The following is an 18,527-nucleotide window of genomic DNA, read 5'->3' on the forward strand; positions in this document are numbered from 1 at the left end:
AAGTTTGCCCCTTTCACCTTATCCTCTAGTCTTTGACATGTACGCCTGGGGAAATGGGTTCTGACTGTCTGTTCTATCTATGCCTCTCATTATTTTATATAGCAGCATGGGGCAGCTCACCACTATGCAAACTGCTGTCTAATATTATACTTCCAGTGGGACATGCACAGAAGCAGACTGAATCAGCATTGACCAATACTCACACATTTACACTAACGCTACATCAATCCCATATTTTCTCTAACACATTCCCATCAGCTTTCCCCAGATTCTATTACTCACCTACACAATAGTGACCACTAAGCAGACTAACATACACATCTTTGGAACGTGGGAGGAAACCAGTGCACCGAGAGGAAACCCATGCAGTCGCAGGGAACATACAAACTCCACAAAGACAGCATTGGAGGTCACGATGAAACCTAGTTGCTGGCACTGAGGCCGCGGCACAGTGCTGCCCATTCTCAACTTTAGCTTAGTAGTGAGATGATATTTAGTGCTCAAGTGCCAAAGCCTTTGGGCAAGAGCACAAGTGAAATATTGTGCATTGAAGTTTCTTGATCTAGATTAAAATGACTTCAAAATTTAGATTAAAAAACAAGCCAGTGACAGATGGACAACTTCTGTGTTTTTCTTGTGCATTGTCTTGTTTGTCCCAAGATGACACAGTATTTATGAAACATGATTGAAGGTATTAACTGTGCAAGAAAAGAAAATGGAAAATGTGTTACATAGCCAAAGAACAGATATCATTTCTGTACGCTCTGCAATAATATCAGCTGGATTGTGGTCAACTCCAAATTTAGCCATTTCAGGCTAACATTATAATCATCATTTTTGCTTACATTTTGCACCACAGTGGAACAATTGACAAGCAAATATAAGCATACGGTGCCAACCTGCTTCCGCAGTTTGGTGGAGACACCCATCTCTAAGGAACTGGAATTCCGAGACTCATTTGAGAAACAATTGTGTGTTTTAGTGTCTTTCCTCATCGGTAAGATGAGAAAAATGGTGTTCCTCTTCAATAGTCATTTTGTGATTGATTTTGAAGTCTTACAACACAGAAACAGGATCTTCGGACTAACTCATCCATGCCGACCAAGACGCCCATCCAAGCTAGTCCCATTTGCCCTCAATTGTCCCTCTAAAGTTTCTCTATGAATGTAACTGTCAAAATGTCTTTTAAATGTTGTTATTGTGATGACCTCTTGCTTCAGAAGCTTGTTCTATATACTGACAACCCTCTGCACGAAAATGTTGCCCTTCAGGTTCCTATTAAATCTTTATCCTCTAGCCTTAAACCAATGCCCTCCAGCTCTTGTGTAGGAAAGAACTGCAGATGCTAGTTTAAATCGAAGGTAGACACAAAATTCTGGAGTAACTCAGCAGGACTGGCAGCATCTCTGGAGAGAAGGAATGGGTGACGTTTCGGGTGGACACCCTTTTTCAGCCCTCAAGCTCTTGATTCCCCTATCCTGGGAAAAAGACTCTGCATTCATGATATCTATTCCTCTCACGATTTTGTACATCTCTCAGTTTTCTGCACTCCAAGGAGTAAAGTCATACCTTACACAACCTCTCCTTTTAGCTCAAGCCCTGGTGTCCTGGCAGCATCCTCATAAACCTTCTCTGCACTCTTCCCAACTTAATGGCATCTTTCCTGGAATTTAGTGACCCAAACTGAACCCAATATGCCAAGTGCACTCTCCAATTTCTTAGATAATGAACCAGCTTACTCAACTATGAACATTAACTTGTCTAAGAACATAAAATTGGATAATAGTGCCAATGATAAAGGGTGAGTGGATGAGAGAAATAAGTAAATACCAATAAAACATTTAGATATTATAATTCAACCATCATGTTTGTATGTGACAGGGGCTAGAGCATCAGCATTCATGTCCATCTGCAAAATGTCAGATGAAAAGCGGCTTACTTTCAGCATGCTTTGGGAATTTGCTATTTTAGGAATGAAAAGGCTCACGGCGGCCTCCTACGTCAAAAAGTTGCTGGTGCAGCAGTCTGAAACTACTGGCACTCCCCGACTTACACAATAGGCGGCATATGTAAACTTGCACTTGCATAAACAATTCTGGCAGTTTGTCATTTCTACAACACTGTACAATCACTCAGGTTTATAGAAGAAACAAGTCAGCAACGGCGGTAGTGCTTACCCAGAAGGCCGCGCGCTGCAGCCAGATGCCCCTGATACAGGTAATACTCTCAGTGAAAGACACACAGGGCTGGAGTGACTCAAGCAGCATCTTTGGAGAACATGGATTGGTGACATCTCGGGTCAAGAACCTTCTTCAGTTATTTCAGGCAGGGGATGGGGATGGTGATTCAGACACGTGAAATCTGACTTACGTAGGGGTTCATGGTTTGTAACCCTTACGCAAGTCGGAGAGAGCCTGTATTAACCCTGCAGCCAACGCAAGGCAGCAATGTCTATTGGGTTACCTATTTAAGGCTTGCTCCCTGCAAATGTTACAATTGTAAAAATCCATTATGTTGCTGGACAAGATGATCGGAACTCCGGATACAATGGTACTGAAGGAGTGGAACAGGATACCAGGACAAAACCAATTCAAGCCCAATGTAATAAACCCAAGTACTACGGGTGGCCTGGGACATTGCTCCACTGGAGGAAGAAAGATCACTTTTGCTGCCAAGGCAAGACACCAAGGCTACGATTAGAAACACAAGGAACTGCAGATACTAGTTTACAAAAAAAAGACACAAAGTGCTGGAGTAATTCAGCGGGGTCAGGCAGCATTTCTAGCGAACATGGATAGGTGGCGATTTAGTTTGGGATCCTTCTTCAGACTGATTGTGGTGGTTGGGTAGGTATTGCAAGTTGGAAGAGAGATGAAGTGAGAAAGAATTGGATATAGCTTGTGAGTGAGGAACATTTGGTTTTTGGTGTACAATTTATGTGGTAATAACACTAAGTTACTAATTAAAATGCAATTTAAACTCATTTGATTCATTACCAAGAGTCTAAGTAAGATTTAACTACTACATTAAACCACTATTAGAAATTTGAGCACATTATACTTTTCAGATAAAACAGCAGTCATAGTGTGTCACCTACAAATGCATCAATTGTACTTTTTATTCAAAAAGGAAGATTAGGTAACTGTTGCCTTAGGAGCACTTGAACTCTGACTTTACCCAGAATTTACTTAACAGCAAATAGTCTTTGAGTTTTAAAGAGATATACAGTTGTACTTAGCAGTAGAGTTTTACTGGGAACTAGACCAAGTGGACCCGTTGATTGAGAATGATCAGCCATGATCACATTGAATGGTGGTGCTGGCTCGAAGGGCTGAATGGCCTACTCCTGCACCTTTGTCTATTGTTGGGCCCAAACCTCTCCTGCATTGGTGCAGCACACTCTCCTTCCCCTCCCCCCGAATCGTCACCCATTCCTTCTCACCCGAGATGCTGCCTGACTCGCTGAGTTACTCCAGCATTTTGTGTTCACCTCTGAAGTATAGCCATAGTTGTAAAGTAGGAAATATAATATTGTACACAGCAAACCTCTAACAAACGACAATACACTTCTAGTATAAGAAGATAACTGCAGATGCTGGCACAAATCGAAGGTATTTATTCACAAAATGCTGGAGTAACTCAGCAGGTCAGGCAGCATCTCGGGAGAGGACTGGGTGACGTTTCGGGTCAAGACCCTTCTTCAGACTGATACACTTCTCTTGTACAATACACTTCTCTTGTACAAACAATGTTCACTGAGGAATAAATATTGACTGGATTGTGAAATGTATCTGATGAGGCCTCGCTTAAATGTTTCCCTGAACAGTGCATCCTTCTCTCATTCTTGCACCAGATGATGTATTGAAAATTTGGAATTTTAAAAGAAAAATAATAAAACTGAGTCAGTAGAAATAATTACAAACATCACTATTGTCCCACTAAGTGGTAGTCCCAAATGGGACTAGCCCAATATGCTAACTTGGTTGGCAGCACAAGGTGGGCCAAAGGGCCTGTTTCGTGTTGTATAGCTCTATGGGGCTCTCGGTTCTCTTTTGGTAAATAAATTGTATAATGGACTTTCTAACTAAATTTTCAATTATTAAAGTTGTGTAGATTCTATATCTGAAGTACCCGAGCCTACAAATCTAAACAATCTAGACTTGCGATCCTATGAATAATTCAGAAAAAGCACAACTGAAACTGATTTGGAGCCAAGGAAGAGGGATGGGTAACATATTAAAAATCCTGGAAATTAGAGACTTGTCTCTTTCCTTCCGTATAAACTGGTTACATCTACAGTAGAGGTACATTTGTATACTTAAATACAATTGGCGATCAGATGAAACATTTTTCATTTAATGTTCATTTCTCCGTTTCACAATCTGAAAAATGCATCTACTCCATTAAACTCATTTCCAAAGCCAACGTTGAGTTGATACCACAGGTCATTCAACCTACTTGCTCCCTCTCCAACCTTAAAGAATTTTTTGGGAGCTGTCGGGGCAGACAACACTTCCAGTCCGATTGGCGGACAGGTCTATGACTCGAATCCTAGCGTTGAGACTCGACCAGCAAGACCGATGTCAGGCAGAGCCACAGTGGTGGGTGACTACATTGTCCAAAGTGCGGAAAGGAGGTTCTGTGGCGACAGGCGAGACTCGAGGATGGTGTGTTGCCTCACTGGTGCCAGGGTCCAAGATGTCTCAGACCGACTTCAGAACATCCTCGAGGGAAGGTGAGCAGCCGGATGTAGTTGTGCATATAGGCACAAATGACGTGGGTAAGAATGAGGTTCTGCAACGTGAGTATAGAGAACTAGATAGGAGGCTGAAAAGCTGGACTTCTAGGGTGGTTATCTCTGGGGTGCTTCCAGTACCTCGTGCTAGTGAGGGTAGGAACAGGCAGATAGGGGATCTGAATGTGTGGCTGAGAAGTTGGTGCAGGGGTGCTGAGAAGTTGGTGCATGGATTTAGATTTCTAGATCACTGGAATCTCTTCTAGAGCAGGGGTGACCTGTAAAAACTGACAGGTTGCACCTTAATTGGAAGGTTCCTTTTGTACAAGTCTGGCAGGCAGGCAGGTTTTCTGGCAGGCAGGTTTGCTAGTGCCACACGGATGGATTTAAACTAAAAAGTGGAGGGGGGGGGGGGGGGGTGGAATCAACAACGTGGATGCCAATCTGTGCAGCTAACGGGAAAGAGTATAGGAAAGGTCACGTTTAAACTAACAGGTCAGGGGGATGGGACCCAATGCAAGGAGACAGAAGGCCATAAAAGGACAGAAGCAAAAGATAGAAGGGAGATAAGAAAAACTAACCTGAAAACTTTATGCCTTAATGCGAGGAGCATTCGAAATAAGGTGGATGAATTGAATGCACATAGTAGTTAAGGGATATAATATAAACATAGCACAAAAAGTAAGGAGATTTGTGTTTGGTAGATTATTTCTTTGTTGTAACAATGCTTCTTGGCAATAAATCTTATACCGTTGGAAAGTCTGTTTATTTCCCTTTTAAATGGTGCCACATTTGTAAGGAACATGCATTTGTGGGATGAGCAGCAGAGCTGAGTATATGGGTTGCGCCCATGAAAAATTTGCCAAATCTTCTCTGCCAATGCCAAACAGCTTATTCTGCTGTTGCTATTGACTCTTGTTTTGAGCTTCTGGTACCCCCAGGTGCTGACAATCAGGTGCCTGATTGGCACCTGATTGGCAGCATCTGTGAGCATGGGCCCTGCTACAGTGGTCAGTAGGTGTCTGCTCCAAGAATCGGCATGCCACGTTTGACTGATCTGGGTAGGGCCCGTGCTATAGGGCAACTTCAAGCTGGTGTTCCGCAAAACCAAGTTGCGGCATTATTTGGAGTGAGCCCTAGTACCATCTCCAAAGTGAAGGTTAAGTTCCATATAACGGGGGATGTCAGAGACAGGCCGCGAAGTGGGCGTCCCAAGAAGACGACACCCGAAGAAGACCGTTTCCTCACCCTGTCAGCACTTAGGAACCGTAGGCTGTCTTCTACAGATTTGCAGTCAAGGTTTGCAGGACGATATGGTCGACGGCTCTCTGCCCAGACAATTCGGAACAGACTGCACGCAGCCGATCTCCGGTCTCATAGGGCTGCCAGGAGGCCTGCCATGACTGCCCTTCACCGTCAGGCCCGTTTGCGCTGGTGTCGGCAACACGTGCCCTGGAACCTGAACATGTGGAGGAACGTTATGTTCAGCGATGAGTCCAGATTCTGCCTACGGCAGTTGGATCATAGGGTCAAAGTGTGGAGAAGACGCGGAGAACGCTATGCTGATTGCTGCACCGATAGAGTAACATCTTTTGGTGGAGGCAGCGTGATGGTGTGGGGCGGCATCTCCCTCACTGGAAAAACGAGGCTTGTCATCATTGGAGGCAATCTCAATGCAGAGAGATATCGAGATGAGATTCTGCAACCAGTGGCAATCCCATATCTCCACAGTCTGCGACCGAACTCTATCCTCCAAGATGACAATGCTCGCCCCCACAGAGCAGGGTTTCTCAGAGACTACCTCCAGAATTTGGGAGTGGAGAGGATGGAATGGCCTGCCAGCAGTCCTGACCTCAACCCCATTGAACACTTGTGGGATCAGCTTGGGCGTGCTGTTCGTGCCAGAGTGACCAACACAACCACGTTGGCTGACTTGCGACAAATGCTGGTTGAAGAATGGGATGCCATCCCACAACAGTGTGTGACCAGGCTGGTGACCAGCATGAGGAGGAGGTGCCAGGCTGTTGTGGCTGTGTATGGTTCTTCCACACGCTACTGAGGCTCCTGTTTATTAAATGAATAAATTGTTAAATTGCCAATATGTCTTGTTTCTTCAGACTTCAATCATCCAATCCAGCAAACAACACCGAACAAGAGTCAATGGCAGAATAAGCTGTTTGGCATTGGCAGAGAAGATTTGGCAGATTTTTCATGGGCGCAACCCACATACTCAGCTCTGCTGCTCATCCCACAAATGCACGTTCCTTACAAATGTGGCACCATTTAAAAGGGAAATAAACAGGCTTTCCAACGGTGTAAGATTTATTGCCAAGAAGCATTGTTACAACACCTGAATGGTGTCAGATTAGGAGAAGGGGAGGTGCAATGAGACCTGGGTTTGCTTGTACATCAGTCACTGAAAGTAAGCATGCAGGTAAAGCAGGCAGTGAAGAAAGCCAATGGCATGTTGGCCTTCATTGCGAGAGGATTTGAGTTTAGGAGCAAGGGGGCCCTACTGCAGTTGTACAGGGCCCAGGTGAGATCGCACCTGGAGTATTGTGTGCAATTTTGGTCTAGTAATTTGAGGAAGGACATTATTGCTATTGAGGAAGTGCAGCGTAGGTTCACAGGTTAATTCCCAGGATGGCGGGACTAACATATGATGAAAGAATGGATCGACTGGGCTTGTATTCGCTTGAATTTAGAAGGATGAGAAGGGATCTTACAGAAACATATAACATTCTTAGAGGATGGGACAGGGTATATGTAGGAAAAATATTCCCGATGTTGGGGGAGTCCAGAACCAGGGGTCACAGTTTAAGAATAAGCGGTAGGCCATTTATGACCGAGACGAGGAAAAACTTTTTCACCCAGAGAGTTGTGAGCCTGTGGAATTCTCTGCCACAGAAGGCAGGGGAGGCCAATTCACTGGATGTTTTCACAAGAGATTTAGCTCTTGGGGCTAAGGAAATCAAGGGATATGGGGGAAAAAGCCGGAACTGATTTTGGATTGAATGGCGGTGCTGGCATGAAGGGCCGAATGGCCTACTCCTGCGCCTATTTTCTATGTTCCTACTTAAAGATTTTTTATATTTTGGCAGTTGTTTTCCCTTCTGGAGCCAACACATTAAACCGTATTCTATATAAATTTCAGATATCACTGCTAAAACGAGTTCCAGCCCTTTCCTTGTAGCAGATGAAACAATCGTCAGGGATGAATGATTGCAATCCACTCAAACTTCAATCTAACAGTGAATATCGACCGAGAGAGCTATTGTTAGGGGGTCTTAGTGTCTGGCATTGTAGACTTCAGTTTGCAAAATAAATCACAGTAATTACATGGCATGGAGTCTTGAACGTCCAGAAAATATTCCCCTGGCACCTTGCTACAATCTGAAACTTAGGCAATATCCTGGGAAACTTCCATCTGGAATTCTTCCCAATAATCTAAATACCAGAATCTCTAAAATAGGAGACATTTGGCCAGCTCTCTCCATCCCACTCAAAACATACATTGCAATAGCCAACTCAGTTGGGAATGTATACATGAGTGCTTCAGAGAGAGAGTTTGCAACTATCAACAAAGCCTTCATGGAAAGACGTTTGCCTTTGAGGCTTGACCAAACATACTCAATAACAACAATTTGATTTATATAGTATTGCCATAAAATAACCCAAGTCACTTCAGAAGTATGATTATCAAATAAAATTAGACATCAAAAGCAGAAGGAAGACTGGGATAACTGACAAAAAGCTTACCAAAGGGAAATGCTTTAAATAGAGACATAACCTTTGAGGCCTGTTGGTACCTGTTTACAGCAGGCCGGTTTGATGAATTTAAGCTTGCGTTCACTGGAAAGATAATCTTGCATTAGATGGTAGAGATCTTCGTTCCGAGGCAGGTTGCTCAACACACTGAATTCGGAGATCAGAAATTGAGCACAGAATCTATGACAACTTCAAAATATCATTGATGGAGCTTTGGAAATGCTACTTTCTGATAAAGGGTTTAGCCAAAATATATTGTATTGAAAATAAAATTCGCAAGCAAGCAAAAAAAAGATGGAATGAAATGAAGGTAATGTGATCCTCCACAAATACCTCAGGGACAGTTTCTTCCCAACCGTTATCAAGCAACTGAACCACCTTATCACCGACTAGAGAGCGGCCTTGAGCTACTCATTGGAAATCCTCAGACTATCTTTAATCGGACTTTACTCAATTTGATCTTGCACTGAACATTATTCTCTTTATCCTATATCTGTACACTGTGGACGGTTTGATAGTAATCATGTACAGTCTTTCCACTGACTGGACAGCACACAACAAAAAGCTTTTCACTATTCCTCAGTATCTGTGACAATAAGCTAAAACTAAACTAAATTTCCACAAAAATATCAACTTGGGTCATAAATGCACACTGAATCAGAAATTTCTTGTTGAGCAGCTGGCATAATTGAATCAAGGATGTGTCGATTGCTGATTGAGAGATAATATTGCATTTTTCATCCCGTTTGACTACATCACAAAGAAAGTTCACCAGCACCTCGACTGCCTTGGAAATTTAAGATTCAGCACGTTAATGAATATTCTTATTGAACTTCTACAGGTGTATGGTGGAGAGCACATTGATTGGTTGCATTACAGCCTGGTGCAGTAATTCAAACTCCCAAGAATAAAAGAGGCTGCAGAAAGTATTGACATTGCCCGATCCCCACCAGCCTGACGGGTCCTGACCTGAAACAACGCCGCCTATCCACTCCCTTCATTGGTGAATTACTAGTTAAAATAACAGGCAAATTAAAAGTGGCTGATAGTTTGGAAACAGTAACATTGAAAAAAAATTGGCTTAAAGCTAAAAGATTGGTTCCAAAATAGTTTACATGCCAACTGGTTAGCCAACTTGGAACAAAACATATTTGCAGTGCAGGTCCAAATAAACATTGCTCATCTTACCCCTCCAATTATAACAAACCATCTGACGAGCTCATGTAACTGTAGAATATTCTTTTGAATTCCCCAATTAAAGTATAATCATTCTCTTTCTACTTTTTAGGTATTCTTCAAAAATAAAAGACCCATGCATGAATGTTATCATCTCCAGGTGTTAATTGACAAGCCAATTCTATAATTCTTTGTCTTGCTCCTCAATTTAAAATTACTTTCATCTGGATTTGGCACCCTGGAAAATACAATGGCAGCAACTTGTACAGATAACCAGACATGACTTTGAGTGAAAAGGGCCTGTCCCACTTAGGCGATTTATTTTGCGACTGCCGGCGACTATCAAAGTCGTAGCAGATCGCCAAAATTTTCTTTTACCCGACGACAATGACCACGACAATGCCGAGTCAGGTTGAGACTACGTCTTCTGAAACATCGTGAAAATTCCCACGCTGTCAATGCCTCTCCGGCATCCTGATTTTCGCTGAAATCACTGACAAGTCGGTAAGTACTTGAGAGTTTTGAACTATAACTCCATGTATGGGTTATTTAAAAACCACGCTTCACTGTAACAAGGCATAAACTGGTTTTATTTCCAGTTTACTAATAGCTGGATTTTTTTTTTTTAATTAAAAAGTGGTTCAGTGAAATTTTGTTAAAAGTGTGTGGGCATTCTTTGAAAATGTAAGGGAAATGCATATCTGGTTTCTGGGTTGCATATCTGGGTTTGGAGCCCACTTTAAATGTAATGGCTGATGGCCATAAACATCGTGAAAATTCCCACGCTGTCAATGCTTCTACGGCATCCTCATTTTCGCTGAAATCACTGACAAGTCGGTAAGTACTTGAGAGTTTTGAACTATTAACACCTTGTATGGGTTACTTAAAAACCAAGCTTCACTGTAACAAGGCATAAACTGGATTTACTTCCAGTTTACTACTAGCTGTATTAAAAAATATATATTTTTAAGTGGTGAAGTGGATTTTTGTGAAAAGTGTGTGGGTATTCTTTGAAAATGTAAGGGAGATGCATATCTGGTTTCTGGGTGGCATATCTGGATTGGGAGCCCACTTTAAATGTAATCGCTGATGGCCATAAACATCGCAAAAATTCCCACGCTTACCTGACCGTCAAACTGTCGCCTCCAATCTACCTGTCAAATGTCCTGACGGTAAATAAATTGGTTAAACACAAGCATTTTATGGTATTTTGAAATGACTTTACTTATTTTAATATTATGTGCTTCTAAATGCATCTATGAGAACCTATCAAACCTGGGGACAGCATGCGACAGCGCCCGCAATAAGCAACGATACCTGGCGACAAGCCAGCTATCGCCGAGAAATTTCAAACAGGATGATTTCTCAGTGACGCGCCGAGATCCACTACGATTTTTGGAAGACTCTTCACGATCATGCCCGCGACACCCCAGCGAACTGTCGGCGACAGCATAGTCGCCGGCAGTCGACTTAAAATCGCGTAAGTGGGACAGGCCCTTTAGGGGCAGCACTGTGGCACAGTGGTAGAGTTGCTACCTTACAATGCCAGTGACCCAGGTTCGATGCTGACTGCGGGTGCCGTCTGTAGAGTATGTACATTCTCCCTGTGTCTGCGTGGGTTTTCTCTGGTTTCTCCAGTGGGTGCTCCAGTTTCCTCCCATATAACCATATAACAACTACAGCACGGAAACAGGCCCGTTCGGCCCTACCAGTCCACGCCGACCACTCTCCCTGACCTAGTCTCATCTACCTGCACTCAGACCATAACCCTCTAATCCCCTCTTATCCATATACCTATCCAATTTACTCTTAAATAATAAAATCGAGCCTGCCTCCACCACTTCCACCGGAAGCCCATTCCATATAGCCACCACCCTCTGAGTAAAGAAGTTACCCCTCATGTTACCCCTAAACTTTTGTCCCTCAATTCTGAAGCTATGTCCCCTTGTTGGAATCTTCCCCTCTCAAAGGGAAAAGCCTACCCACGTCAACTCTGTCCGTCCCTCTCAAATTTAAAAAAACCTCTATCAAGTCCCCCCTCAACCTTCTACGCTCCAAAGAATAAAGACCCAACCTGCTCAACCTCTCTCTGTAGCTTAAGTGCTGAAACCCAGGCAACATTCTAAAACGTGCAGGTTTGTAGGTTAATTGGCTTATCTTTCTCCCTGGTGAATACTGAAATATTAATTCAGGCCATCACACATATACCCACCTCCACACAAAGACTTTCCTTTTGGTTCCTGTGCGAACATACTCTTCCCTCACTACCCCCTTGCTTCTAATATATTTATAATGGGTTTTGTAATTCTATTTAATCATGTTGGTCATGTTATCATTTAACTGCTTTCTTATTGTGGGAAGAAGTGCAGTTATCCACAATGGCAGGAAGAAGTAAAAGCATTTTTTTTTAAATGGAGTAATACTACAAAGCAATGTGGTACATAAGGATCTGGGAGATTTAGTCATGAAACACATTGTTAACCTATAAGTACAGCAAGTATTCAGTAAAGTCTGAAGAAGTCTCGACCTGAAACATCACCAATCCATGTTCTCCTGAGATGCTGCCTGATCCGCCGAGTTACTCCAGCATTTTTTGTGAGCTTTTGTGTAAACCAGCATCTGCTAATTCTTGTTTCTAAAAGCTAATGGCAAATTGGCCTATCATCCACGGTGTTTGAAGTAAATAATATGCAACTTTGCAAGGCTCCGGAACCACTCTCTGGATCAACACCTGGAGCAAGTGGGTTGATACATGAAGAAATATGAGCAGTTTGGGCCAACACTCATTGGAGTATAGAAGAATGAGAAATGATTTCATTGAAACACAAGGCAGAAGGAGATGGGCAGGGTGGAGGCTGAGAGGGACATTTACCCTGGATGAGATATCTGGAACTGGGAGGCACAGGTTTAGAATCAGGAATCACCCATTTCAGATGCACACAGAGGAATCTCTTCTCTCAGTGGGTCTTTGGAATTCCCTAGCCTCGAGAGCAGTTGTTGAATACAAGGAATATATTGACAGAATTTAAACTGTTAGAGGATCAAAGGAATTTAGCAAGAAAGTAGCATTGAGTCCAAATTGGAACATCTATTTTCCTACAACCATCATATTCTTGAACTGACCTGCACAACCTTAATCCTGCCCCAGTAATGGACCACTACCATTGACTATTTTTCTCATAGTGTTTTGCACTTGTGTCTTGTTTTTGCAGTCTTTTTCATTTCCCTGTCATGCATGACTTGTGTTGATCTAAGTCTCTGATGCTGCTGCAAGCAAGATTTTCATCATACTTATACCTCATGGTACTTGTACACATAACAATAAATGCAACAACAAAAAATATTTCTGTTAACATTGACATATTCTATTTTTTACTTAATTACTTTGAATGCACCATGCGTCACATATGCATGTTTTTTTCTTAAATTGTATATTTTATTTAAGAAATGATAACCTATAATGTGCTTTAATAAACCTACATCTGAAGCAGTAAACAGCTACCTGGATTAAAGGGTTTCAGTTACAGGGAGAAATTGGATAGACTTGAATTGTTTTCTCTGGAAAGTCGGAGGATGAGGGGAAACTTAATAGCAGTATATAAAATTATGAGAGGCATAGATAGGGTTGACAGTCAGAACCTTTATCCCAGGGTGGAAATGTCCAACACTAGAGGGCATAGCCATAGCTCTAAGGTGAAAGGGGGGATATTTAATGGAGATGTGCAGGGCATATTTTTTGTACACAGAGGGTGGTGGGGGCCTGAAACGCATTGCCAGGGGTGGTTGTGGAGGCAGATACGATAGTGACGTTTAATAGGCTTTTAGATAGGCACATGGAAGTGCAGGAAATTGCAGGATATGGATCATGTATTGGCAGATGAGATCAGTTCAGCTCGGCATTGTGGGCCAAAGGGTCCATTCTTGTAATGTACTGCTCTATGTAAATTAAAAGGAGATATTGTATTGCAGAGTTCAGTATAATAGCAATGAATTTCAATGTTACGATTCATATCCAGTGCATATGACACATAGTCAAGTTATACAACATAGAAATAGGCCCTTCGGCCCAACTTTCCCATGTCGGCCAAGATGAGCCACCTACACTCATCACACCTGTTGCATTTGCCACGTTTTCCTCTAAATCTTTCCTATTCATGTACCTGTCCAAATGTCTTTTAAATGCTGTTGTACTACCTGCCTCATCTACCTGGCAGGTCATTCCAGCTCATTCCATATATCCCACCACACTGTGTGAAAAAGTTGCCCCTCAAGTTCCTATTAAGTCTTTCCACTCTTACCTTAAACATATTCTCTGGCTCTTGATTCCTCTATCTGGATAAAAGTTTCACCCTATCTATCTGCTTCATGATTTTATATCTATCTATATCTTCTTCTATCTATATCTATCTATCTATATAATACTAAAACTCTGCGTTCGTATGTAGGGATGTATGTGTGTATGTACGGAAGTTTAACTTACAAACCCTACTCCTCCAAGACGGTACACCAAAGCGCTACGATTTTTGTACCGCCGTATTCACCATTAACCTGGGCTTTAACTTACAAACCCTACTCCTCCAAGACGGTACACCAAAGCGCTACGATTTTTGTACCGCCGTATTCACCATTAACCTGGGCAACTATTGTAAGTACTTTCGTTCAAATTGAAGCTACCTTTTTAAAGCTAGAGAGATATTAAAGTTTAAATTTTCATTTCTAACCCTTTTCTTCAAGGGGCTACATTTGTTTCCAAAAGTTTACAGAAAATCATTTAGTTTTCAGCAAGGATTTAGTTTTCAGCTTGTGACGGCTACATTGTTTCGAAAAGCTTCCAAGAAGTCTTTTTTGTTATTGCAAGTCAAGTCAAGTCAAGTCAAGTCACTTTTATTTGTATAGCACATTGCAAGGATTTAGTTTTCAGCTTGTGACGGCTACATTGTTTCGAAAAGCTTCCAAGAAGTCTTTTTTGTTATTGCAAGTCAAGTCAAGTCAAGTCAATTTTATTTGTATAGCACATTTAAAAACAACCCACGTTGACCAAAGTACTGCACATCTGATTAGGAAAAAAAACAAAAACATCTGATTAGGAAAAAAAAAAAAACGGGCACACTTGGAGAGTAAGAGTGGGGCTGGGGAAGGAGAGAATGGGGGGTGTGGGGACGGGCCCAACGGGCCCTCCCCAACGGGCACACTTGGAGAGTAAGAGTGGGGCTGGGGGAGGAGAGAATGGGGGGTGTGGGGACGGGCCCACAAGTCAATTTTATTTGTATAGCACATTTAAAAACAACCCACGTTGACCAAAGTACTGCACATCTGATTAGGAAAAAAAAAACAAACATCTGATTAGGAAAAAAAAAAAAACGGGCACACTTGGAGAGTAAGAGTGGGGCTGGGGAAGGAGAGAATGGGGGGTGTGGGGACGGGCCCAACGGGCCCTCCCCAACGGGCACACTTGGAGAGTAAGAGTGGGGCTGGGGGAGGAGAGAATGGGGGGTGTGGGGACGGGCCCAACGGGCCCTCTTTTCTAGTATACTATAAAATCACCCCTCAGCCTGTGCTCCAAAGAATAAAGTCCTAGTCTGCTCATTCTCCCTCATCTCCTTATTGCTCAGTCCCTCGAGTCCTGGTAATTTCCTTTAAACAGTATCCTGACATGTAATTGTAAATTTCTTTTTTCAGGACAGGTTGACACAAAAAAAATCTGCCAATTTGAGCAAAGATGCCTCTTGGCTCCACAAAGGAATCTGGTCATTCAGGGTTAAGACGTATCTCACATGTTCCAATGTCCAGGAGTGTACCTATGCATGAGCGTCACCAATGCATGTTCCCCATGGATGCTGCCTGACCTATTGTGCCTGAAGTACCAACTACGATAGCAATGCAGTAATTTGCGATCTCTTCCCTAACAAGGAAAGACGGCACCCGGGACAGGATGGGTTAGCACCCCAGTCTGTATCTTTCGTGAGAAAGAAATCCAATAAGCTACGGAAAGGCCTAATGCCATCAGGCAAGAATGAAATGCTCGGAGAAGGAGAAAGAGGTCCAGCGCATAGGCCTTGAACCCGGTGAGACGCAGGAGGAGCCCGGCCAGGACTCACCCCACAGAGCCCAGTCCATCCACGAACCAGAGTCTCCCAACCCCTGCAGAGTAGTTATTAAGAGGGCTGATCCATGGGCAGTTGCTGCTGGGACGCAAATCGGGGTCTGATCAACCCCGGCTGGGTCGCCTGGGCGAGGGTGTCTGATGTTGTGGGGCCCGAAACACCCGATGACCCCAGGTCACATCACTGAGGATGCGTCCCAGCGCATCCAGAAGTTGTATCTTTCACATCAACAAAACACATCCTATATAATCTAGAAGGACGAAAGCCACAATAAGGTTTCTATTGCTGAGCTGAAATCCTGCAAGTGCCTTCCGAACAGCACATAAATTGTTGCAATTCAAGGCAGCGCCTCACAATTATCTTCTGAATACTGGTCTTGCTAGTACATCCATGTCACATGAAAGATTAACAAACTAAAGTCTAAATTTACAACTTTAGAAAATATCAGATTGTTATATTCCATATTTTAAAACGGGAAGTGCTCACTTTCCATAACACTAATCGCACAAATAGGACCAGATTCTTTGTTTTACCCTATATGCACTAAATTTCTAATACACCGTACACTCCTGGACATTGGAACATGTGAGATACGTCTTTACCTTGAATGACCAGATTCCTTTGTGGAGCCAAGAGGCATCTTTGCTCAAATTGGCAGATTTAACAAGCAGTTTGTTTTTGTGTCAACTTGTCCTCCTGAAAAAAGACATTTCCAATTACATGTCGGGATACCGTTTTAGTTCAAGCATGTAATTTAACCCCAGGAGGCAGCTGCCTGATTCCAACTTGCTATACAACATCAGAGGAAATTAAACCAAACCATTTGTGTACATGACACACTAGTTTTGAGTGTACGGATTTCAAAACTTTTTTTGGAGTCTATTATTTTTATAAACGATCGATTCTGACAAGACCATTCCTGATCAGACTGATAAATTTCCACCCATTTTTGTCTTGAACCACCATCCCTTGTCATATCACAAATGTCCCTTTTCACTCCTTCCACCATCTCCCTTTCTTTGCCACAATCCTTACAGCGTAAACCAGCATCTGCAGTTACTCCAGCTTTTTGTGTTTTTCAGTGTAACTCAGCACTTTCTTCCTGCACATCTATAACACTTTCCACCTCTGATGGGAGGTTAGAGCTGAAATGCAAACAGTAAAATGCAAACAGGGAAAGCAGTGGTCAAAATACTTTTACAATCATAGTGGGTTGAAGATAAGTTTTATGCTCCAGCGAGTGTGGCCAACGTGGCCCAAAGTTTTATCACAAATGATGATACTTTAACTCATTATCCAGGAGCCTCAAAGTGGGGCCGAGTTCAATGCACGGGCAAGGGAAGTGAACTGAACCTATTGAAAAGATTTAAATTAACAGGAAAAGTGCAACTATTTTGGCGCTGCCAGGTCCACTCATGTGTGCGGATTTTATTTAATGGTTTAACCGTCCCTACACATGAGCATGCAGCTCCTTGCCATTTCTATGCTTGTTTTCAGTCTGCATTTCCACGTTTGGCTGCAAGTCCAAAACCACAGCTATGTTACCCGAATTACTGCTGCTCCGAGATGGTGTGGGTAGACGGGCGGGTGCCCGGGCGGACTGCAATGCATTGGCTGCAGCGCCTGCCCACGCGCCTGCAGGGATCCCCGGGGCGCGCGTCGCCAATTGCCACTCCGCGCGCGCCCCCGCCGCCGCTGCCTGAGCACCGGGGACGCCAGTGAGTCCCAGGGACAAGTTCTGCCACTCACACACAGGCTTCCTAACCTTACCTCGTCTCCGCTCAAGAACTGCGCCGCTTTCTCTCGCATCCTCTTTCAAACCCGGTGCTAAGTGCATTTTTTAAAGCATTCTCCAGCCCAACAATGCGAAGCTAATAATCAATGTTGCTCGCCCGCCCTGCAAATAAAACCGACTCTCCAATAAAAATGACTTCAATCCACTCACCGTGAACTTGACGGGATTTTATTTTTACCCCCTTTTAAAACTTCCCAACTCTCCATGCACACGCACGCATATCTGCAATCAGCCCTGGAAACACAATACAACCCCACTTTTCTGCAGGAAGCAGTTGGGCGATAAACTGAAAGCGTCGGACCCTTTCCCAAGCAAGAAACAAAATTGCAACAAAAAAACATCTGGAGCACTACAAAATTTCGCATCTCACATACCTGCATATGCCTCCGCTGTAAGAATGCAGAAAGCGGACAGAAAAATGCATTTGGTGACAATGTGCATACTGCGCTCTGGGTAGTTCGCTTTCTAACGTTTACAAAAAAGTTTGCATTAAAACTACTGCGAGTCAACGCCGCGTTTACCGGAAACCGCTTCCCGAATCAAGGCATAGTCGTCCACAGCTACCTGACGTCCAAGCGCTGTAACCCAGCTGATCAAAAAGCCACAACCAGTGTGTGGCTGCAGCAGCAAAGGGATGCTGGATTGGCAAATGCCAATGGCAACGTGTTTGGAATACGTTTCTGAAATTTGGTGGAATAATAATGTTATGAATGGAAGGATTCAATTCGATGCAAAAAAATAACATTGGAGGCTTAGAGTAGCAATCCTAAACTAAACAAGCGTATGATCAAAACAATTTTGTATTTTTACAATCATCTCTGTGGAATATTTAGAGAATGGGTGATAAGCACAGACATCTCTCCACTTTAATTACTTATGTATTAACAATCATGAACTTGTTTTAAAAGCTACAAAACATTAGTTTTGGAACCAGATCAAATGTACATCT

The 18,527-nt window shown here is 43.0% G+C and overlaps 1 protein-coding gene across 1 annotated transcript in view; it reads right to left on the bottom strand.

The window, feature by feature from the left end:
- The window catches only part of srpx (sushi-repeat containing protein X-linked), a 59,552-nt gene extending 41,389 nt beyond the window's left edge, over positions 1-18,163 (bottom strand). The window contains exon 1 of the mRNA XM_078408692.1: positions 17,953-18,163. Coding sequence (XP_078264818.1) covers positions 17,953-18,019 — 67 coding nt within the window. The 5' untranslated portion in view covers positions 18,020-18,163. The remainder of the gene's footprint in view (positions 1-17,952) is intronic.
- Between the last annotated feature and the right edge of the window lie 364 nt (positions 18,164-18,527).

Source organism: Rhinoraja longicauda, chromosome 12 (assembly GCF_053455715.1).
Source record: "Rhinoraja longicauda isolate Sanriku21f chromosome 12, sRhiLon1.1, whole genome shotgun sequence".
NCBI lineage: Eukaryota > Metazoa > Chordata > Chondrichthyes > Rajiformes > Arhynchobatidae > Rhinoraja > Rhinoraja longicauda.